Source organism: Lemur catta, chromosome 11 (genome assembly GCF_020740605.2).
Source record: "Lemur catta isolate mLemCat1 chromosome 11, mLemCat1.pri, whole genome shotgun sequence".
NCBI classification, from domain to species: domain Eukaryota; kingdom Metazoa; phylum Chordata; class Mammalia; order Primates; family Lemuridae; genus Lemur; species Lemur catta.
In genome coordinates this window covers 25,556,469-25,581,514 of record NC_059138.1, presented here as the reverse complement: position 1 = coordinate 25,581,514, position 25,046 = coordinate 25,556,469, and the positions used below count along the sequence as shown (strand labels likewise).

General features: G+C 34.3%; 1 protein-coding gene across 1 annotated transcript in view; it reads left to right on the top strand.

Annotated features, from left to right (window-relative positions):
• Nucleotides 1-25,046, top strand: part of PTPRZ1 (protein tyrosine phosphatase receptor type Z1) — a 172,472-nt gene that overhangs the window by 40,175 nt on the left and 107,251 nt on the right. Inside the window, exon 2 of the mRNA XM_045564087.1 lies at nt 16,708-16,773. Coding sequence (XP_045420043.1) covers nt 16,708-16,773 — 66 coding nt within the window. The remainder of the gene's footprint in view (nt 1-16,707; nt 16,774-25,046) is intronic.

The window sequence follows — 25,046 nt, the reverse complement described above, 5'->3', positions numbered from 1 at the left end:
TAACACTGCTTTTCACTCATTCCATATTCAATGATCCTTTTAATTTATTTTTGTACTATATATTTATTGAGCACTGATTCTGGGCCTGGTACTATACTAGAGAGGGTCCAAAGATTCACTTGTTTCTGCTTCTTAAGTGATCCCCAGACAGAAGGGAGACAGACAGGTATACATTCACTGAAGGAGGGTGACAACTGCTATTAGAAGAACATTAGAAAAATGTATGAAAATACAGATTCTTGTGCATTTGGTAAAGTGAAGCAGGGAAGGGAAAGGGAATTTTTAGGGCAGAAGGCCTTGAGTGTGTTATAGGGACCAAAGAGAACAATCCAGTGAAGAGAGAGAGATTGAAGTCCAAGAAATCCTGGAGGAGGTAGGAGGATGAGACAGAATGCAGACATCTCTGTGAGACACAAGGGGAAAGTAGTCTATGATGAAGATGGAAGTTAGATAAAGGTGAAGAAGAAGGAACTTGCAAAATTTCCTATGCAATGGCTTATGTTTTCTTGTTAAGAACAGAATGTTCAGTCAGCTCCTAATTTGTAAAGGGAGAGATTTAGCAGTCACAGATTTGAAAAAGGGAGAGGTAAATGAATTATAGCTGTCAGGGAACATTCCTCTGAGATTGTAAATCTTAAATTTGTAGTTTATTAATTCCATGATTATTTGTTGAGCACCTACTATATACCTAGGTGAGGTGCTGGGTATACAATAGGGAACAAGATAGGCATATTTCAAATTCTCAAGGAGTTCCCAGTTTAACACAGTAAATGAATATCCAAAAAATTATTACACAAACTATTCAATTATAATTGTGAGAAAGTCTGTAAGAATCAAAGAAATGGAATGAAGATGCCACATGGAGAACGAGAAGGATCGGAGGTGGATGAAGTGGCAGAGAAGGGAGAAAATAGAGGTATCCAGCTGGAGAAATGGCTAGGCAAAAGCCCTGAGAGAAGGTGCTTGAGGATGATAAGGCTTCTCACCCAGTGTGCCCTGGTGTTGCAGGCTAACTACAGGTGTGCCTAACATCCATCTGCTTAGCTCTTATGTGTTATCCCCAATCACTGCTAATAGCATCATTTTCTAACTGAGCCATGATAGGAAATAGTTTGGAAAGCACTGCATTAAGAAACTGACCTCAGAAAGCTTTCGTCTTTAACACCCAACAAGGATGGGATAGATATGATATCTGGATGTTTTGATTCATTTGGCACATCTCTTGTGTTTATAGTCATTGAATTTATTCACTTATTTAGCAGATAGACATTTGATAAAATGATGCTGCATTTAACCTGTGCTAATTTTATAACTATTATAAATTCGTACACAAATGGCCTCTAAAATGGAAGTTTATCTTGGGATTGCTTATAAGAGATTAGGACAATTGTATTACCTTACACAGCAGGTGTGGGGGAAACTTTTCTCTTATTTCTTTTTTTATTATTTATTATCTGATGCCACAGAAATACAAAATATCATCTGTGAATACTATGGAAGTCTCTATGCACATAAACTCAAAGATGTAGAGGAAATGGACAAATTTCTGGAAACTCAAAACCTCCCAAGACTCAATCAGGAAGAAATGAAACTCCTGAACAGACCGATAATGAGCAATGAGATTGAAGTGGTAATAAAAAAGTTCCCACCAAAAAGAGTCTCTGGACCAGATGGATTCACAGCCAAATTTTACCAGACCTACAAAAAGGAGCTGGTACCCAGACTGCAGAAATTATTCCATAATATCAAGGAGGGAATCCTCCCCAACTCATTCTACGAAACCAGTATCACCTTGATACCAAAGCCAGGAAAGGACACAACCAAAAAAGAAAACTATGGACCAATATCCCTTATCAATATAAATGCCAAAATCCTCAGTGAAATACTAGGAAACCGAATTCATCAGCACATCAAAAAAAATCCACCATGATCAAGCGGGCTTCATCCCAGGGATGCAACGATGGTTCAACATACATAAATCAATAAATTTGATTCACTACATAAACAGAAGTAAAAACAAAGACCATATGATCATCTCAATAGATGCAGAAAAAGCTCGTGACAAAATTCACTCTTTCACGATAGAAACCCTTAACAAACTATGCATAGAAGGAATATACCTCAAAATTATAAAAGCCATATATGACAAAACCACAGCCAACATCATACTAAATGGGGAAGAGTTGAAAGCATTCCCCCTGAGAACTGGAACAAGACAAGGTGTCCACTGTCACCACCTCTGTTCAACATAGTACTGGAAGTCCTGGCTAGAGCAATCAGGCAAGAGAAAGAAATAAAGCATATCCAAATCAGGAAAAACGATGTCAGACTATCACTTTTTACTAATATGATCTTATATCTAAAGCCAAAGACTCCATCAAGAGACTCTTGGAATTGATAAATAAATTCAGCAAAGTCTCAGGTTACAAAATTTGTGTACACAAATCAGTAGCATTCCTATACACCAATAACAGACAAGCTGAGAGTCAAATTGAAGACTTAAAACCATTCACAACAGCCACAAAGAAAATAAAATACCTAGGAATACACTTAACCAAGGACATGAAAGATCTCTGTGAAGATATCTTATTTCTTTTTTATTGAGTATTGTCAGTACCATGGAATAAAATCGAGTGAAATTTCAAATTATTTAATATTCAACCAAAAGATTCTCAACTTATTTACACATACAGGTTAAATAAAATTCAGGAAATTATTCATATAGTTCAGGCAAAAATAATCCAACTTTATTGTTGGGAAAAATTGTAACTGTTTCCTAGAATTATCCAGCTACACAGTCTATATTCATTTTTTAATTTCATACTTATTCTCTTTGCCTCTGTATATGGTACCTACTTAAGAAAAGCAGAAACCTGACATTTATTTTTTAGCTGTGTGCTGTTACACTTCTGTGAAATCATATGTGTTTACCACTGCTTTAAATCATTGGTTTATGGCTGCTTGCTATTTTCTGGATTTTTAAAGCATTACTTTTTTTATTTGTGTAATTTTTTTAGCATACTATACATTTCTTGTAGCAATTTGTATTACAAAGGTGCATGTTGTTTAAGGTCCCAAGTAAGCTTTATACATAGAAAAGATTCCTCTGCTCTTTCTTCTTCTCCCCAAATGTAAACTTCTGGAGACGTAGAGAGAATGAAAGGCGCCCGAGTGTGTGTCCATGGCAATCTGCTAGCTGTGTAGAGGAAGTTGCAGTGGCATTAAGCCATGAAAAGAATCAATTGTTTTTGTGAAAAATCCTCGAGACGTGCCTTGAATTTAAAGAATCAACTTCATTAAAATCATAAGTCATCTATTAATCTTTTTTTTTTTTGCTGAAATGTCCTTAGTAGTCACTGGTATTTTAACTACCAAAATAAAAAGATATGATTAAAATAAGAACATAATGGGATTATTGAAGACCATGAAATAAAATCCTCAATGTCTTTTCTTCTTGATGAGCTTTTACTGGTATAAAAGCAAGTATGCTATACCTCCCTTAACCATAGAACTGAACATGATATGAGATTTGTAACTTTCATTCATTTATTCACTCTTATGCCAGACACCATGCTGTTTTTACATATAAAAACTTTCCAGGGTTTTCTTGTTATAACTAAAAGCACTACTAGGTTTCCTATAAATAATTTGGTATACTGGAAATTAAGGGTGATATTATATGAAGGGCTGATAAAATCACATTAATTCTTGTTGCATGCGCGAGGGAGATGGGGCTGGTTGGTCTTTCTCCCTGGTAAGCAGGGTTCACTAGAGCATCACAATATACTGCACACATGCTCTTTCTGAATGACAGGAGCTCTGTGTGAGATGGGAAATCAGTGTCAGCGTAATGGTATTACCATGATTCCCCTGTTGTGGACCACCATCCCAAATCACCAGACACTCCCTGATCAAGGAGGAGGGAGGAGTACATACCTAAGGATATTTAGGTAGAAAGGGAATGCATAGCTTCAAGAAGTCTGGTGGGGGTCTCCTTAGGAAATGCCAAACCTCTTTGGCTCCTAATAACCCTTGCTCTGAGATCAGAGAGGCTTCTGGGAATTTTGTTCTCACAGGAAACATTCCTTTCATTTAAATATTATGTGAAGAAAGATATTTCAGTTAATTGGAGGTACATAGACATCATTTAAAATTGTAGGAATTGACCATTTCTGTAAGCTATTTCTGAGGTTATAAAAAAAAGGTAGTTTAAAATAATTTGTATTTCAGTAGTCACTATTTTCTTACTTTGCCAATGAACTTGTGTGTTAAAGAACTTTAGACATTACGCATCTAGTGTGTGATCCCCTTGAACACAAAATGCATACTATGAGATTGTATTTCCAAGGTTAAATCAATGTGTCTTTGGCTAGGCATATAATAGATTATCAAGTAAACATTTTCTACCAGAAAATATTTGCTATTAGTGACATATAAAGGTGTGGTCACTTAGATGTTTAAAAATGTATTAAAGAAAATGTAAGTTTGATTTCTATATCTTGTGTCTTTGTGTTATATATAAATTCCAAGGCGTAAGTCCTTTTATGAAAAACCTTTTTTTCCCTTTCACTTAGACTTAGAGAAAACTATTGGCTTGCCCACAGAACTAGCTTTCTTGATGTGCAAACATGCTACCTATGTTGTGTTATAAGATGCTGTTTCTTATTTAACCATCACCATTATCACATTAGACACTGGAGGAGTAATGTTAATTATCTGGAGGTGTCCCAGTGGCCCAGTAACTCCGGGGCAAAATGCCAGCAGCATCCTGTTTGCAATCCAGGCCTAAAACACTGCATTAACTTGTTCAGTCTCTTGACATCCTCGCAATCTGAATGGTAAACCTGCAGAGAAAACATGTTTGTTCCAAATGAGTTAACTTTTCCAAAATAAATAATATTCAACCCCTGAATATTCAACCAACCATTTGTAATTGTATATAAAAATTAACTAATGAGATGTATTCTCCAAGACTATTAATTATGTACCGAACAGGAATGCCTTTTATATAAGTGTTGTTCCTCTGAGTGCCATAAATCTGTTATCTAGCAACCTAATGAGCATCTTCGAGTACTCTGCAGAGTACTTTCAGGTTTCAAGCAAAATTTGAGAAGAGCTTTTGCAACAGTGGGCCAGTAAGACCCAGTGTTGTCATTGGTCAGGATAGGTCACCAATCTCAAAACTTGAAGGTAAGTGTACTGTGATTGGTGGTTAAAGTGAATCCTCTCTTCTTAAGGCTGACTTTGGTGATTTCCAGAATGAGCATTGTGGAGACACCAAGCTCCATGGAGAATGCACCTATCGAAGTGAGAAAGATAAGAGAGAGCCAGTGGGACACCTGGAAAAGAATAGAGGAATGGGATGGAGACTAAAAGTATCAACTAGTGGAAAGTGAGGCAAATAAAATGATTCTGCTAGCCAGATAGACCATCCCTACACTGTGCCAATTGAGTCAATAGGATTTCAGCAGTTTCCACTCACTTCAAATAAACTTTACAATGGAAGGAAATAAGATGGTAAATAATAATTATCACTTGATCGTCTGCTGGTGGTGAAATACCTATACATAGTAATAAAGCAGTAGATGTAATCTTTTTTTGTGCAGTTAGGAACAAAATCAGTGAGTAGTATAAGTAGGTGCTTATTGACAATTGAAAGCCAACTAATTGAGGATATCATTAAAGCATTTCATTTCTTAAAATTGCTAGTTGGGGAAACAGTTCTAAAATGAAGAACTTCTTTAAAATGTAAACAATATGAAGTTTTATTTTATTTTTTTATTTAGAAAATTGGGTGTACAATTATTTTCTGTTACGTGGATGAATTGTGTCATGCTGAAGTCAGGGCGTTCAGTGCACCTGTCATCAGAATAGTGTACATTGTACCCAACAGGTAGATTTTTATCGCTCAGCACCCCCATCATTCCTCCCTGTTTAATAAATACTGATCTTAAGCTGCCATAGGTCTTTTCTGAAACAAGGAAAGTATTTAATATAAATGTTCTGAAAATCTTGCTTTTAAAAATGCATCATTTTATAATGCAAAGAGACAATTAGATAAGGATCGTTTCTGTAAGTTTGATTAATATTAAATATTTTGTTTTTCAATGTCCACATTGTTCTTGAGAACATTTAAATATAAAGATTTGAATTTTCCATGTGCATTGAGTGCCCATACTTATCTTTTAGACTAAAGAGCACTTCAGGCTAAGAATCAGGTAGCAACAGTAAACAAATGAATAATTTTTTGACTGAACAAGCTCATGCTATGCACGTTGTATAAGTGTCACATTGTTTTTATTTTTAATTTTGCTTCACTATCGAAAGAAAAAAACTAAATACTACAAAAATAAAATTCAGAAAATGATATAAGTTGATATAAATACATTTTTTACAAAAAGCTCAAAATGGTTTTACACATGCCTTATCTCTTGTTAGAGAATCTTTGTAAGTAAGCAGGAGCTACCTCCCCCTCTTTTCCAGTTAAGAAAATACTAGCAAAGATATCTGACTTGTCCAAGGTCTTTACTTAAAGGCAGAGTCTAGGATCCTTACCATAAGAATGAAGTGAAAAGAGGTATTATGTGTGTGTCTGTCTGTCTGTTTATAGTTAAAATTAGGCAGAGCTACCACGATCACCCTGATTTCTTTTTGAATATCACCAAGCTAAAGTAGATTTAATGAGCAATAGCAAGTGGCTTATTAAGTTCATAAATGATATTGGCAAACTGAAAATAATGTAAATCATTAAAAATTCATTGAAAAATCTATTAGTTTATTATAGTAAATATACTTCCTATGAATAAGGTGTTTTTTCCTAGACAAGTAAAAAAAAATCTAAATGGAATTTATGACAAAAATGCATTTTCAGTCAATATCCTGGAAAGGAGTCAAGAAAATCTTTCTGCCTTGCCCAGACATACCTACATAGTGAATCAAGTCAACTTACTGGCAGCAATTTTAACATATAACCCACACCAAAAGTTCAGAATACATTGCTAATACATAAAGCTGCCAGATTTTTCTGCTCAATGGATAGACACTAATGGTTGGGCTTAATTTTTGTTTGTTTGTTTGAGACGGGTTCTCACTCTGTTGCCTAGGCTAGAGTGCAGTGGCATCATCATAGCTCACTGCAACCTTAAACTCCTGAGCTTAAGTGATCCTCCTGCCTCAGCCCCCCGAGCAGCTGGGACTACAGGCGTGCACCACCACATAGGCTAAGTTTTCTATTTTGTGTAGAGACGGGGGTCTCACTCTTAGGCTGGTCTCAGGCTTCAAGTGATCCACCCACCTCAGCCTCTCAAAGTGCTAGGATTACAGGAATGAGCTACCGCACCCAGCCTGTTCGGACTTCATTTTATCTAGGCAAGTAGTGTTGTTTTAGAAATAAGACAAGAATTAAAATAAGACTGTTTCAAGGTTTACCCACAAATTGAAGACCCAGTCCATCATATCCAAGATGATCTGTGAGTTTGTTGCATTGCCTATTTTGCTGTGGCTCTTGGTTTTAATTATCTTGGTAGCTGAAGTGCTCAGATTGCATACCATGTGTCAACCTGGCTATGATTTCCTAAGCTTAACTTTAAAATGCTGTTAATGCTCCTTCTAGCTGCTACATGCAGTCTCTTTGAATGAGAAACTTTTACTGTAAAATCCAAAGTTACAAATGAAAACTGCTTTAAGGTTTTCTTTACACAATCTTCAAAACATATTTACATTTTTATCTCTAATTTGTTTAGTTGTAGACTCAAAGAGATTCTTTCAGAGTGCATATACAGTTTAAATTAAATTTTAAAAATATTTAACTAATACAAACTCATCAAATATATGGAAAGTGTAAGGACATGTAAAAAAATATAAATCACTCCCAATGGCACCACATAAAGAAATTTACATTTCTATATGTGTGTAATGTTTATAAAATTGTTTATCATAACTGTCAGTAATGTTTTATATCATGTACATTTCTCTACATCAGTAAATATTTTTCAGTAAATAATGAGAAGCCATTATTTATTAATTTATTAATTGCTTCCCATTATTTCATATTATGAGCATTGCATAATTTTTAAACTTCTCCCACTTTTCATACATTAATATATTTTACGATTGTTACTGTTACTCTCAGTGCTATAAACATCTTGGTACATGATCCTTTGGTCTTATCTATGTTAATCTTTTAAAATATATTCTTTGGAATAGATTTTTCTGTCAGATGATGTGAAACATTTTGAGGATCTTGATAATTCTTGCCAACTTACTTTCCAGAAAGTTTATACAAGTTCAATCTTCTATCTATATGTAAAGGAACATCTCAAGATTCTTGGGGTGTCATTGAATATTTTAAAAATTAATAATAATAAATCTTTGACAATCTGATAGCTAGAAAAATCCCGACTTCATGTTATTTTAATTTCTGTTCCTTTGATACCCAGTAAAGTCTAACAATTCTTTGTAGATTTATTAATTGTACTTGCATTTTAAAAACTTCTCTGTTCTTAGTTTTGCCTTTGTTAATTTATAAGAATTCTATATGTTTGGAGTATCTTGTTTATTTGTTTAGTGTATTTTAACAGTTATCAAGAGTTTATCGTTTGCGATTTACATTTCATTAAACATTTTTCTATACAAGTTTTAAATATTATGTAATCAAAGTTATGAATGTTTTCTTGTGATTTCCTTTTTTCATGCATAGAAAGGCATCCTCCATCTTATGATAAATTTAGTATTAACTTTTTAAAATTGTTTTCCTGCATCCTCTTTTAAACATTCTTTAATCTACTTGGAATTTATTTTGATGATGTGTCAAGTATGATTTAACCTTTTTCCCAAATAGCCAGTGTTCCCAACCTGTGAACCTTCATACCTTCCTTATCTGATTGTGATTTTTTTCTTTACCATGGATTAAACTTGCATCTATAGTAGATCCAACTTTTGTTCTATGTGCTTTTTTCTAGTGATCTGCCTGTCAATTTATCTTCTAGTAATTGGTTAACCAAGACCTTATTATTTTACTTTTTTCTAAATTTTCTTATCAATTATTACTTTCTACATAAACTTTAGAATAACTTCTCAAATTAAAAACTTCGCAGTGAGATTTGATCTGTTCACTAATCTGGAAAGAATTGATAACTTCCCCAAATGCAGTATTCCCATTGAAGGTTGCAGTAGGTCTCTTCATTTATTCACATTTTCTTTTATATTAACAATAGCTCAGATCTTCCTTCATTTATGAACTCTTTTGATGGTTTATGCTTTTCATGGTAAATGTGAATGGAATTCCATTGTATCCTCTAATTGGTTATTTTAGTGTGCCCGTTGTCCAGAACTTCCTGAGTGATCCCAATCAGACAGTAGCACAGCAGATGTTCTGTCTCTACCTCAGATTTCAGTGAAAGCACATGGGCATAAGACTGCACAACAATAATCTTGTTTAGATTGCTAAATAATAACGCACTATTATTGTAAGATAATAATTGAATATAATATAATACATAACACAAATACAGCAGCACATTATTTTGTCATTTGATAAATTGTTTTCTATCTGCTTTCACATTCTTATTATACAGATTGGTTTCACTTCTCACTGTTAATACCATTTTTAGCTCCTTCTTCTAATTGTTATTTTTACACATTGGTATTTCTAACTCTGCTCCCATTATCACTGTGTCAGCAGCAATTGGATTTTTCTCTTAGGGTGAAACAAATTCCCTGTTAGTTATCAATTTGAAACTAGTTAACTATAATGATTATAGAACAACACCAATAAGTTTGTGCTATCCTAGTGTTTTCTTGGTGTTATGGAAAAAAGTTGACAGAAGAAAAAAAGAGTGGTATTTAATTTCCTGCAGACTCTATTTTATACGTAAAACTCAAGCGAAGCTAGCCTAATGGAAACTATCATCACATATCATTTAAACCCAATAAATAAATTTTTTGAAGTGAAATAAATTTTTTATACTAACATCCAAAACGTAAAGAATGCTTTAAGTGAACTGTTACGGTGCTCTAAAGCCAAATTTACTAACTTGAGAATATGTCAGTAGTTTATTATTTTGTGGAAAAAGTGGGTTGCCAAATAGTGTAAATTTATATAAAGTACAAATTTATTATATATGAACATATAACATCTAAGAAAACATATATACCCATGCAAAATTGTAAACCACAGTTGTCTATAGGAGATAAGATTACAGGTGACTTTTTAAACTATTTTTGCTTCTCTGTATTATTCTAATTTATCTGAAACAGGCATGCATTATTACTTATGTGATAAAGATAAAAATTATTAATGTGTTTTAACAAAAAAACCTTCAAATTTAGAAATACATATAAATCACATTACATTAAATGCATATATCTAAGAGTAGGAAAACACACTAGCTACTTTTCAAGAGTAGCCTGTGAATATTTTGAGCTTTCATTGAAAAGTTTGAATAGGGTTAGTAGACGTATTGCCATCATACAAATTCTCTCTAGGAAAGCATTCATAGTCCTCAGTGTCTAAGAAATAATAAAATCTAATTCCTCACTTCTGAACTCTTCCTTAGTCCCATGAGACATATGCATTTAATTGGATGTCTCGCTACCAAAGTAAGCATATGTAAGAAATGACTCCTTTTTTCTTTTACATTATCCTTTCTGTTCAATCTTTCTGTCTCATTTGATAATTTTACCATTTGAGTTTTTTATATAGTGCTTCAGGCATCTACTCTTTTATCTCATTAACCTTATTCTTAAATAAAGAGGTTACCTGGACTCTTAAAACTCATATTTTTCCAGAAATCCCTGTTTTTAACAATATAAATTAAATGTTCTCTTATTTGGCATTAAGTTGCAATTTAAGTTTTGAGACTTTCAAAAGTACTTTTATTTGTAAACCTCTGCAGAGAGGAGAAACCCAAAACTGTTCTTTCTAACACTGGAAAGCAGCTGAAATTGGAAAACAAATGATTGGGGTGATAATAATATATATATTTTTAAAAAGCTGTAGGTTATAGGGATTTTGGTTACATCTGAAGTGGTTAACAATAAGTGCAATGTTTGAATTATTACTTTATCCTAAACAAACCATATTATCTGGATTACCATAATCAAGTAAGTTTTGTTTCACAAATGTCTTTATATACATATACTGGCTAAAAGTTTACATCTCACTTGGGTAAAGATAGGGTGTACGATAACTTAATTTGACAGCAAGCCAATCTTTAACATTGAATAACAGGAAAATCCACAGAGAAAATCTGCCATGTGTGATATTATAGACTCTCTTCTTGTGGACAAATTCAATTTTACTTGGAAAGTTTGTCATTAGTTAGCTAATATACCTTTTGGTTTGGATTCCTTGGATCATAAACTCAGCTTTCTTATCAGAGAAAGTTACTATGGAACATCTGAAGCCAGGTGATATGTTCATGGCTGTTCTTTAATCAAAAGCTGATTCTCTTCTTACAGGAACTCCTATTGCTGATTTTGTTTTATGTTTTCTTCTCAGAGAGGGGACATATTTTGTTTCCAGTGACAAATGGTTATGGCTGCTGTCACTATCAACCTTTCTATCACTGCCACTTCGGTCTTATGCATGTCTGTCAAATTCTTTAGTGGATAATAATTGCTCTGATGACATTAGACTTTTTCCAGGGTTTCCAGTTCCTTCTTCAAGCCTGCACGAGCACACACCCAACCCCTTTCACTTCAGTTAAAATATTTATTTGATTATTCCATACTCTTATTTGGTGTATTCCTTCAAAATATATTTAATGTATAGAATATATTCAACACTTTTCAGTCAACTCGTTAGACTACCTCCTTTTCACTTTTAAGAGAAATCTAGGTAAGTAAGAAGATTGATTTGACCGTGTATCACAGTCAGCTGTTACCAAAAATGAGTCCCTAGTGGTCTATGCAGATGGCAGATGCCACAGGAGAACTCACCTGCCCTCTCCAAACCTTTGCTTCCAAGATTTGTCACTTCATGCTGAAGCCCTTTCTTCTACCTGGAACATTCAGTCCCTTCCCCCATGTCTCTTCTTGTCAGTCTTCTTCTAGGGATTTAAAAGTTCATCTCTAATTCTATCTTTTCTTTGCCACTTTTCTAGATTTCTACCACCCACTGACCTCCATTTCTCCTCCTCAGAAGTTTCTCAGTAACTTCTTTAAAGGGTGTGAAATGTGCAAGAAATACCATCTACCTTGGACAAGTCCACCTTAAGAAATCAGGAATTCCAAACTTCAAACTTGTACCTGTGATTATTTTCTACCTGAAGTTTCTTTTTCTGAGGCCCACTCTATTTCTCCCCGTTATATTTTGGCCACTGTATGGCACTAAAATGTGTCTGTGTGTGTATTTTGTCAAAGAACTACTGCTAGAATTTGTAGTAGGATGCAGGTGATAAATTGTTAGTCAGCATGAAGCAGAGACTTTCTTTAGGGTAACGGCACAATCAGAAACATTTTTATAATTTGAAATATTTAAAATGATGTTTTTGTAGCCAGAAATGAGCACCATGATTTTTTTTGGCAGGTGGGGGGAAGGGGTGGTTAAAAAGCTTGAGAAAAAAAATGCTAATGGTGTTTATTGAGGAAAACAAAACTTTGATTTGTTTTACATGAATATGAAGAAAAATAAAGGGATATTTACAAATAAATATATGTATATATATTTTATATATACATATATACATATATGTAGGTGCTCAAGGTAGGTACATGAATGTTTAAGGTTATCTGAAATAACATAAACTAAATTTCTCCTAATATTTTTAGCAGATCAGAAAGCTGCTTCATCAATATTTTTTCAGGACAAATTTTACAGTAACTTTTAAAAGAGATTCATTAACATATATTGTCTTGTTGTATATCATATATACAGTTCTTTCTAGAAATTTCTTAGTTTTATCACTGCAAGATGATCACATCATAACAGACCTGGCAAATATTTTAAATGGAAAGAAACTAAAATTCACAGAAATAAGAAAAAAAAAAAAATCTACATTTCATTATTTTAATGGATTTTAAAGTGTATAAGCACTTTGATAGATTCTATTTTATATAGGATTTGCTGGTTTTCAAAGTATATAATGCAACAAAAAAGTGAACCTAGCTTCTTTTTTTCTTGTTCATTGGAGCTATCACATCTCATCTATCAGACTTCTAAGTAGAATTTTAAAAGTGGGGTACTCTCTCACGCCCAAGCACTGTGTAATTAGCATGTGAATGTGTAACGGATTGTTTGAAGTAACAATTAAGGGGACAATACATAAAGGAACTGAAGGGAGCTACCGACACCTGGGAATCTTGTATTGAAAACTCTTTCTTAATGTAAGTAATTAAAAACCAAGGACAAATGTTCATTGTATAGGGATAAAGCCGTACAAGGAAAGCTAAAAATCTGCTGATATTTTGCTGTTGTCCTTTAGAATGAATCATTAACACTAGAGCTTACCATTCAGTAGTTTTCAATAGAATACTTGTTAAATGGAGGTTTTGTATGGTATCTGATCTTCTAAAGTCACCAAAATGCATTTAAATGACAAAATATCTTATATTTGGAAAATATTTATACTTAAAATATGTTAAAGATGACAATAAATCTTTTCCCTATGGTCAGTGCAAAGTTTCAGAGGAAAATTTCAATTGATTGCCAGGTCATACCAAATATATATTCAGTTCTTTATAATTTATTTGTCCAAATAGTTCCTGCTAGTGAACCTTTAGCCCTCTGTATTGATTTATTTTGTTCCTCTTGGAGGCATGCATGATATAGGGGTTCATGCTCTGGCAAAGCACTTTAGGAGAATAACCAACAGCTCAGGGTTGTTAGGAATCCTTGACATTGGGGAAAGATGAGTGGCGTAGAAGGCAGGAGCTATGCATTATTATAATTTCCATTTTTAGCACTTATAAACTGCACAAACAACTTATATTTCTTTGGCATAAATTGCCTTATCTCTAAAATAGAAATTTTTTTTAGACTGTTAAAGTCTGAGTCCATAATCTTTTATGATCCTTTCCAATATCCAGTTGTATATATTCATTTATAATGAAGAAGCTCTTTTCCTTAGAATGTAATTTAAATTGATTCAGTCATAAATGACTACCATCTTGTGGGACAAGTCTATTTGAAAAATAAATTGTGAACCTAATATTTCATTTTTAAGTAGAAAAAATAAATATATGGATGAATATTCATAGCAGCGTTATTCATAATAGCCAAAAAGTGGGAACAACTCAAGTATCCATCAGTTGATGAATGGATAAATAAAATGTGGCATATCCATTGTCAAAACAAAGATTGTACCAGACAAAGTTAAACAGGCAAGGAAGACTTTATTCAAGGCTATTGTAATAGAGGAGGGAAGCCAAAACCAACTCTGGGATCAACTCCTTAAAAGCATATGGGGTAAGGGTTTTTTAAGGGCTGGAGTGAGCTATAGGAAAATAACTGCAGGACATTTGGAGGAAGTCATAGGTTATCTGTGTTTGCTAATTAATTTTATCCAAAGAAAAAAAAACTCATATCTTTATGATGGGAGGTAGTTTTTGCAACTTTGAGCAAGGCCCCCCGCTGAAGTTAGGCTCCTACCCTCCATCTAAACTGGAAGATGAGGATGTTATTTCTTTTATTGATTCCATTTCAAAGAGGTGTTTTTTAGGTCCTTGAGAAGTTCACTTAGTCAAATTGTCAGGTGGCTGTTAAAAAGATTTACGTCTCAAAGGGGCAGAGAAAGAACTACAACCTTTCCAATGTAAATGCTATAAGAAAAGGAAAGTCAGGGGCCTACAGTTAGGAAGAGGCTCTCTAGAGTTTAGTCAAGCTGAGGAGAACTTTAAGTCTGTCTTGCTCACCATGCAGTAGAATAGTCTTGGCCAGGTAAAAGGAATGCAGCATTGATACAGGCTGTACCACGGATAAACCTTGAAAATATTATGTGAAGTGAAAGAACCTGGTCAGAAAAGGCAGTATATTGTATGATTCTGTTTATATGGAAATGTGCAGAATAGTCGAATCTATAGAGACAAAGTAGATTAGTGGTTGCCTAGGCCTGGGGGTGGAGGTGAGATAAAGGTGGCAGCTAAAGGGTGTGAAGTTTGTATTGGGGGTAATGAAGATGTTCTGAAATTATTTGCAGTGGCAGTTGCACAACTCTGGAAATATGCTAATTGAATTGAATTGTGCACTTTAATGGGTGAATTGTGTGATATAAATCATATTTCAATAAAAAATATTGTAGAAAATATGTGTTGAAATGTGCTACATGGCCAATGGAATATTTACCTAGTTATATGGATTAAAAAAAATTATAGAAAAACAAAACTTTTATTTCTCCAGGATAGGTTTTGGCTTTGAATAATCTGTGGATTCTGAATGTGCATTTCTGATAGCAGGTCTGCCTTTTAGTTTTTATAAAATAGCTTAATAGTTATTTATTATTATATTGTAATAATCAGAGAGTATATAACATGGAAGAGAGGAAACTAATTTCTGAAATGTCCTTGAAATTTTTGTATCGCTGACATTGGAAACTGTCAATAAAGAGAAAACAACTGTAGAGAGAGAATAAGAAATAGTTTCTTTTCCCAAGCGATGAAAAAACGGGGTGTGTGTGTGTGTGTGTGTGTACACATAAAATAAATGCTTACATTCAAATGAATTCTATATTCACAGAACTCCAATTTAGGAATGAGTAATGTTCCACAAGTTCATTTGTAAGCTAACTATGAGTGCCTTTTCTACAGAAACAGTTCTCCCAACCCTGATCATGTTCTAAACCTAGCCTACAAAGATTTATTTTATCCACAATGTAGCTGAAATGAAGTATTAATGTTAGTTCAGTCTGTATTAAGGGAAAATGACACAGGAAGGAGGAAGATGAATCATAATATCCCTATTTGTTGGGTACAGGTGTGGCTCCAGGCAAAATTTTGAATTATGTAGAGAGAGACTTTGGCTTCCACCCATCTTCCTTTCTATATCCCTTGCCCCATGTTCTAGAGCTAGAAACTTTCTCCATGGGTCATGATGCATCCAGTACATTTAGGATGCCCTAAGCTTCCCATGCCCTAAACATCTTTGTTAATCCAAAGGACAAATTTGCCCACACTCTTTAATATAATTTTTCTCCCAGCCCACGTACACACATTTAAATTCCAATTTTCTCAAGGAAGCAAATTTCATTTTGCATTAGAAGGGAAGTAGTAAATTTTGAAAGCATGATAATCTTTGGGTTGCCTAGAAGTATTTACAGATAAAACTTGGGTTATATTCATTTATGAAACTTAATTTAACAAAGAGGAAAGAAAGAGAAATAAAATGTGAGTTGTAAGCCCCAAAATGACTTTAATCAGTAGGATTTCCGGTATCAGACTTAGGGAATGGTAAGGAAAACGTGGAGCCGTCTTCTCTGACCTCAGGCTCTCTTTGGGATGAACTCCTCTAAGCTGTTCCTGCTTTACCCAAATATTTTGCTTTGCTCCTGCATGAACTTCAGCATTCTTTAAATGTATTTACACTAACTGCCAGAACAGGGGCATTAGAGTCTATGATGGTGGTAGTTGAGGTTGAGAGGAGACAGTGGGAAGGTGACCTGGAAAGGAGTACTCGAAAACCATTTATGGTATGAATGATTTGGGTTTCTTATATTTTTAAATTTTGGACACTATTTTTCTACCCACTGATCTCTTGGTTTTTCTTGGTTATAGATTGGGCTCATGGATACTACAGACAACAGAGAAAACTTGTTGAAGAGATTGGCTGGTCCTATACAGGTAAACGTATTATTTATATAATGAGATTTAGCAGAAATGTGTATTGTTTTATATCTATTTTATATGTAAAATAAAACTTTGTAGTACAACACATTATTTTAACTTAGCTACATGGATAGTTAGATTAATTAATAAAATATGTCAAATACAAAATTATCTCTAGTGGGCTTTCCATAAGCAAATTTGGTAGTGAAGAGCATATTGGTATCAGCCAGAGGGAGATTTGAATCCTAGGCCCATGCTGGCTAGATCTCCTTGGGAAATATGTATAACTTACCTCGGACTCAGTTTTTTCATCTGTGAAATGGGAGGAGGCTGTTCTGAGCATTAAAGGAGATAAATAAAGTATAAAGCACTCAGCACAGACCCTCCTTCTAAATTGAAAGCTCTCAATAAATGTCAGCTCCTATTGTTATGAGCATGGTAGTGATTATTTTTATTCGTTTAACAAAGATTGATGGGATTCTTGTTCCTCCAAGGGGCCTTTTTCTGAATTACTGTGACTGAGTTCAGTGGAGTCAGAGTCCAAAATGATCTCGCCAGATTACCAGACTTATCTTAGAACACCATGAATACATGAAGTTAGTTTAAAATATTTATAACTAGAAATCATAATCAGAAACACGAGAGGAGAGGAGGATCTTTTGGCCTGACTGGAAGAACATGGTGGAATTGGGATGAACCACAACATGCTAGTGACCATTTGGGATAGAGTTAAGCATCAGAGTTGGGTACTCATTAGAAATAATGTTGGGTTGACAAAATAAAATCAGATTAGAAGGGCTTTATGATGAGCCTGGCCAATTTGGACTTTATTTTATAGACGAAGTGCAGTAGCATGTTGAATTTTGTAGATAGGCATACATTTTCTTTTTTTTTTTTTAATTGTTACTTTAAAAGTAGTAAATATCCATTGTAGAAAATTTAGAAAATAGGTTCAAGCACAAAGAAGAACGTAAAAATCACTCTTTACTCCTTTCAGGTATATCCACTAAAAAAATTGTTATGGTCCTTTCAGGGCAGTTTTTATTATCTGAGGTTTGTATATTTTATGTATAGAGTTATGCATCAAATTTACTCTTGAAATTATTTTTAAGCATTTTTTCATTTCAATGATGATTCCTGCCGATCATGATACTTAATATGTGCCTAATAGTCCATTGAATAAATGTTTTATTATTTGACCATTCCCTTCTTTTTAGATATTTAAGTTTCAGGCCTTTTGTTGGATCAAAGGGCCTGAATGTTTATAATACTAATATATAAAGTCTAATTAATGTCAGAAAAGTGTGTTAAGTTTATCAACTTCCCCACATTTTCACTAACAATAATTTTTAAAATTAGTCAATTTGGCCAAAAAATGGAAGTTTTTTTAACTTGCATTTTTCTGATTACTTAACTTCTTACCCCAAACAACAGGGTGCAGGTTAGAGTTCTAGGGGGATATATGGTAAATAAATATTACCTGAAGTAATGGCTAATTGAATAAGAATGGTAGACATGAGGAGCTAATGTGAGAAGTGAATGATCCTTCTCATGAAGATGGAGAGTAGACTGGTGGTTACCAGAGTCTGGGAAGGGCAGGGGGGAGGATGAGGCAAGGTGGATTAGTGAGTATAAAGATACAGCTGGATAAAAGAAATAAGACCTAAAGCTCAATAAATCAGGAGGGTGATTATAGTGGTCTATTGTGTGTTTCAAAATGGCTAGAAAAGGATAATCAAATGTTCCAGCATAAAGAAAAGATAAATGTTAAAGGTGATGGATATCCCAGTTATCCTGATTTGGTCATTATGCATTATATGAATGTATCAAAATATCACATGTACCCCTAAATATGTACATCTGTTATGTATCATTTAAACAAATGGATGATCCTTGCATTTATCTTAAACAATTTCATTTGTCTTTTTGTTAAAAATACAAATTATCTTCCATTTGAATAAATTTGGGTCTTGGTTTCTCTAGATTTGATTCCAGGCCCTAGACTAATATTTTTCTATTAGAATTTTTTTCTAAGGTCTCACTCTTGGGCCTGAAGTAAGATTTTTAAGTAAGATATCTAACATACAAAGAAAAATCTTCCCTTAGTCTGACTTTATTAAAATAATATTAACAATAAAACAATCATTGAACAAAAACAAGTCCAAAGATAAAATCAAAGGAAAAGTTAAAAAAATTTAAAAAGTAATTACTAACATGCTTTTTTGCTTCTGAAACATTTGGGGATCTTGAGTATTTAAATATAATTTCTGATTACATGGTCCAAATATATTGTTGCTATTAATGAATTATCTAGGAAATTTCTTTAAAATTACTTTTACGATAATAGGTAAAAGTTTAAATCATCCTCCTACACTTTTGGTTGGCATCATGTTATTTTCTTTAAAAATTAATGTTGTCACTTATTTTTATAAAAAGAAAGTTGCTTTTAGACAGAAAATAATATACATATATTGATATAAAAGATAAATCTTTTACATTATGTTTTTATTATATATGTACTAAGAATTGGGTTATATGTTTATTAAGTAATGTAATAATGTGTTATCTTTTCAAAAACTTTATAATTTTATATACTTTATAACTTCATATCTGGCAACTATAACTCATTTTGTCCTTCTTTTCTCCCAAAAGAGAAATCTTAATGTTTTATGAAAATTATAGCTATTTTTCAAATCCCCAGTAATTATAATAAACATGTTAGGAGAGATTATGAGTGCTCAGAGTCTATCCCTAACCATGGAAGATGACATTACAAGGGAAAGCTCCCAGTTTTCTTGGAAGATATTTTCTGAAGTCATCATCTGGGCTATATTTTAATGCAAGATATCTTTGTAGATAACTATTTAGGTATTGCCAGTATTAGTTTGGGAATGCTGCTTCCAGGATTAACTTTTCTCCAAGGAATTTTTAATGACGATTAAAGGTGTACCTGTTTTAGCCTTTTACATTCATATTTTCATTTTTAATTCTTAAGAATATCACAAGCCAATTTTTAAAAATTCACCACACTATTTTTTAATACAGTATTTGCTTCATTAAAAAAGTAATATGTAGCTGTTGTAGAAAACTTAATACATAGAGACAGGATCATAGAATAAAAGTCAGACTGATTGAGTTTTATTAACAACTAACTGTACTTTCAGAGAAGGAACTAAAAGGTTGTTTTTTTCTAACCAATGAACCTTTAAACAGAGGACTCAGATATTGAGCAGGTATATATGAGTGAAATGACAAACAAAGGTTAATACAACTTCCATTCTCCCCAAACCCAGAATCAGAAAACAGAGGACCTACCACCTAGAGAAAAAGAGGATTACAGTTCTCACCACTCCAAGTAAGGGCGGATATTTGTGGACTAAAGGAACTAATGGAGTAATGGTGCTGTGTTTTTCCCAGCAGCCCTGGGTCCCTGAGCAGCTGGGTGTGCCTCATCAGGTCAGGAGAAGACAGTTTTACCAGTGGGTTTCAGCAGACGTAATAGTAGCGGCACATACCACTGTGCAATATCTTATTATCTTGGGAGACATCCACAGAGCTCTTCCTTTTAATGGGCTAATTGAGCATAGACATGGCACATGTAGAGTGGCCAGGCTTTCACATAAGGGTCTATGTATAAACAATACATAGTTCTTTGCCTTATAAGTAAGTTGCATCATCCTACTCATAACCTAAGGCCTATTGGCTATAGCTTCTTTCAGGAACAGTCTGATGATCAAAGGGATAGACTCATTAAAAAGTGGCATTTGCTGTGGAGGGCAGGAGGGCAGATCTCAAAGCAGGATGTTCCAGAGTCAGAGTGAGGAGAGACGCTTACCAAAGTTTTAAAGAATGAATCATTATACTTATATTGGTGCTTCCCATTGGTTTGGAGAATTATTCCTGGAATGTTTGAAGTGCTAGGAAGAAACTAGAGATGAGGACATTTTACAAGTGTGAATTCCCTACAGTGTCAAAAATGAAACAAACAAATGAAATTCTTTATCCAAATGAGTGTATCTCCTCTAAGCAAGTCACACCAAAGCCAAACCTTTAAAATGTGGATTTATGAAGTGAATTATCTCTTTTTATTTTTATATAAGTATTTAAAGTTCAGTAATATTTTCAGTTTCTATGCTTATTATTCCACCTAGAAAACGAAAAACTATACTAACTGTATAAAATTTCAGGATACATTGGTTTTAAGATTCTTAAATGCAACTAATTTTGTGACTGTCTCAAGTAAATTGGTTTTGACCACATTTAGTTGTAGTTTCATCCTTAACAGCTTATCTTTTTGAACTGTAGATTTGCGTTCCTTCTTGTATTGTGTCATCATTTAAATTTATCAAATTAGCTGCAATCTAGGAAGGAAGAACTTGCCCTTGAGTGTTTGTACATATAGATTTCTACTAATAAAAATTACCAACTACACCATAACACTTGTCTATAAGAGAGTCCATCATGCTACTGTAAGACATTTAGAAATATTATATTATACTGCACATCAAACATTATTTAAGTGGAACCACTGAAGCTAAGGTTGTTTACGAAAAAGTACACAATTATAATATGTGCAGTAACGATACAAATCCCTATTGGCTACTGGGGAGGTAGAGAAATAGAGGGTGGAAAGTGAGGAGAGGTATTATTCTTTTAGTTGTGTTTTTTACATAGGTTAAAAAAACAACTTTTCTATTCAGTATGTATGCTATAATTATGCTAAGAAATGACAGGGTTGGTAAATACAGCCGACAGTCCCATTTTTAAAGTTATTATAGTAGGATGAGCAAGTCATGCTTGTCACTCTGTGAAGAAAGAGTGAATTGTAAATCTGGGAATGTCAGCACTAAGAATCTGATTCTTTCCATCATAACTTCATTTCATTTAAGGGTTTCAGAAAGTGAATGTCATTCTTCCTAGTAACCTTAAATTTTCTGTGACAATTTCTAAACAAAGACAATTCAGTGGAGAAAAATTCTAAGTCATTTCACCTTTTTTTAAATATCATGAACACATAGCCCAAGATTATCACAGATGCTAAAAATCTTCCTTCTCTTGAATTGTTAGATCTTTGATTGCATCAAGCAGTGGTAAGACCATCAGAAATGGAGGTACTTTAACTGCTTTAACTATTTCTTAGAAGTAGTCACTGTTAAAATACAATCTTTATTGTCTGTACTTTTAAAAATATCATATTGTTTCTTTTTCACCATCCTTTAAAGGAACTTGAAATAGAAAATTTTATATTTATATTCTCTCAAGTGTTCTTAAACCTGGACACTTTTTTTCTTGTAGAGATTACATTTCGCTGTTGCCCAGGCTGGTTTTGAACTCCTGGGTTCAAGCGATCCTCCTACCTCAGCCTCCCAAACTGCTAGGATTACAGGTGTGAGCCACTGCACTCAACTGTTAAACCTAGACACTTTTAAAGTTTTAAACCTAGACAGTTTTAAGTTTTAGTTAAAGAGTTGCATTTGATTCACATAAGAAAGTGTGACTGGTCTGGCCACATCTGAGTCGCTGTTAGACCTGGCTGGATACCCCAGAGTAGGAGGGCTTTAAATGCTGAATTGACTCTGTTTCCTTAAATAGAATATCCTATCTAAATAGTCTTTCCATTCTGATAAATTTATAAACCAGAAGATAGTACTTGTAGAAAACAAAAAGGCCATAATACAAGGTCATGTAGAGTGTCATTTGGTGTTTGGCTTTTTTTGGGGTTTTTTTTGGATATAGTTAGGTTTAGGGTTTTATTTCTCTTGACCTAGGAGAAAGTAGGCCAAATTTAACTCAGAAAGAGAATTTGAATCCATGTAGAATAATGACTGATTTCTGGCTTGTCCAGGCCTTTCTTTACTTCTAGAATCTGGATTACTGTTTTAGCATATTATATTTTCCTCTTTGATTCACCACTCCTTCAATTAAACAGATTATTCATTTCTTATTTCCAATTTAGGAGTAAAAAATAAAGTCCCAGAACTCGACTTAAGAGTTATCCCATTTCCGTTAGAAATTATATATGTTTATGGACATAGATGAGAGGCCTGGAAAGATACACTCCAACCTATTGGCCGCAGTTACCACTGGAGAGTGTGAGTCTATAGAAGTGGATGAGACCATTTCTTCCTATGTACAAGTTATAGTGAGAAAAAAATTTTTGACAACTATGTTGACATAAAACTTTTTCAACTTACTTGGAATAGTTTTAGCAAGAAGGGCAAATGTAGTGGGATAAGAACCACAGCTTTGTGTTTCAGCCAGAATGTGGGGTCTCTGGTTGGCTGACTCTCAGTGAGAGGGTGGGTGTCATAGACTCTAATAAGAGTGCAGAGAACACTCAGTGTAAGTTTTCTGGTCATCACTAACCCAAAGAGTGACCAGGCCGCTTAACTGGCCTGCATTCCAATTTTATCACCTGTAAAAGAAATTCTTAATAATGCTTAATTGTGTATAGATCAAATAAATGCTTTGCATTATTGTAGGCAAGCTCTGTGAGCAAGTACACTGCAAATCCAAGTGATTATTATTGGGCAGTGTCTTAACTTGAGCCCAAACAGCTCAAACAAGCCTCGGCGCATCTGATAATCTCACAAGAGGATTTAGAAGGAGTTGATTTGCTTGAATGAATATTATGGACAGGGATTTACTATCATCTGTATATTTTTAAAAGTTTAGCTAAGATTTATATTCTGGGCAAACTTTTTCTATGCTAAATATGATGACTAAGGCATACCTCATTGTGGAGGCTGAATAGCATCAGTTAAATGATCTAAAACTCAGACTTTATTTATATTGATTGTATTCTTGAAAATTGCTAATAGAGTAGATTGTAAGTGTTCTTAAAAATAAGAATATGAGGTAATGCACATGTTAATCAGCTTGATTTAGCCACTCCATATTTTAAAACATGTATATAAAAAATATATTTAATTTTTATTTTCAATTAAAAGATAGATAAATAACTATGTTTTTGAATCACAAAAATGATTTTGAAATATAGTTAGATATATTTATGACTTGTGGATTTTATCTCATTTATCCCTTGTGTGTGTGTGTGAGTGTATGTGTGTATGGCTATTTATCCCACTATCTATGAATGTCATGTTTCCACTTTATCCAGGTAGCATGTTTTGTTCAGGAAAGGGACCCCTTGACGGGCCAGAGCTAGCACTTCTGGCTGGAATGCAGAGGACCTTAGAGGTCCTTTGTGGCCTTTGGCACACCAGCATCCAAACTATTATAGACTGTTCAGGGACCTTCTTAACTATCACAGAATGTTCTGGTGCATTTGTACATTTGCAACAGCTGCCCAGATTCATTCTTTTTTTTTTTTTTTTTGAGGCTGAAGTGCAGTAGAGTGATCATAGCTCACTGTAACCTCAAACAACTGGGCTCAAGCGATCCTCCCACCTCAGCCTCCCAAGTAGCTGGGACTATTGGCATACACCACCGTGCCTCGATAATTTTTTTATGTTTTTTTAGAGACAGCAGATTTATTCCTCAAATTACACAAGCCTCAAGTTCCATGGAGAGGGAAGGAAACCTAAGTCCTATTTATAGGTCAGGTTCAGACCTGTAGAGCAGTATCTGATAACCTGGGGACAGTGGGCCTGAGGGAAGCCAGAACCGAAGGGACAGACAGTGGGGAGCCCCTGAGAGCGCCATCATGACTGAGGAAGAAATCTGGTGGCAAGAGCTGAACAGAGTGGAGCCCGGTGTCGGCAGGAGTAGGTTCCAGGTCCAGTATGGTGCTCCTGGCTGCTCTGCTGGGTCATTCTCCACCCAGAGCGTCTCTCATTTTCAAATGCCTGCACACTCTCTTTTGGAAACCAAAAAGCCCGCACAACTCCACCATGGGTATCCTTTTGAAAGATGTGGAAAGAGGAGGATGCTAGGGGTTCCAAGGCAGACCCATGGAGCAGGCCAGCCAAGGTGCAGGCATTCAGTCCAATTAAACAGCCACCTATGGCCAGGGTGACTAGTGGTCTCAAGCAAGGAGCAGCAATCTCTAACTTAAAATCGGATTCTTGCCCGGTTAGGCTGAACTTAATTTCCTTAGGAGATGCTAATCAGCTCTCTGATTTAGTAGAATAACTCCTGATGATGGATAGAGAAAGAGGAGATCATACCCAGGCTGAGGAGACTGAGTGTGGTAAGATGGTACATGCCTTTCTGACCAGTTTCTCTCAACACTGAGATCTGTGGTGTGAAGAGCGGAGCCATTATCTTGATGAATAAGATAAATGCCAATCTGGTATGTGTTTTTCCCCCAAGATGAAAATTACTTC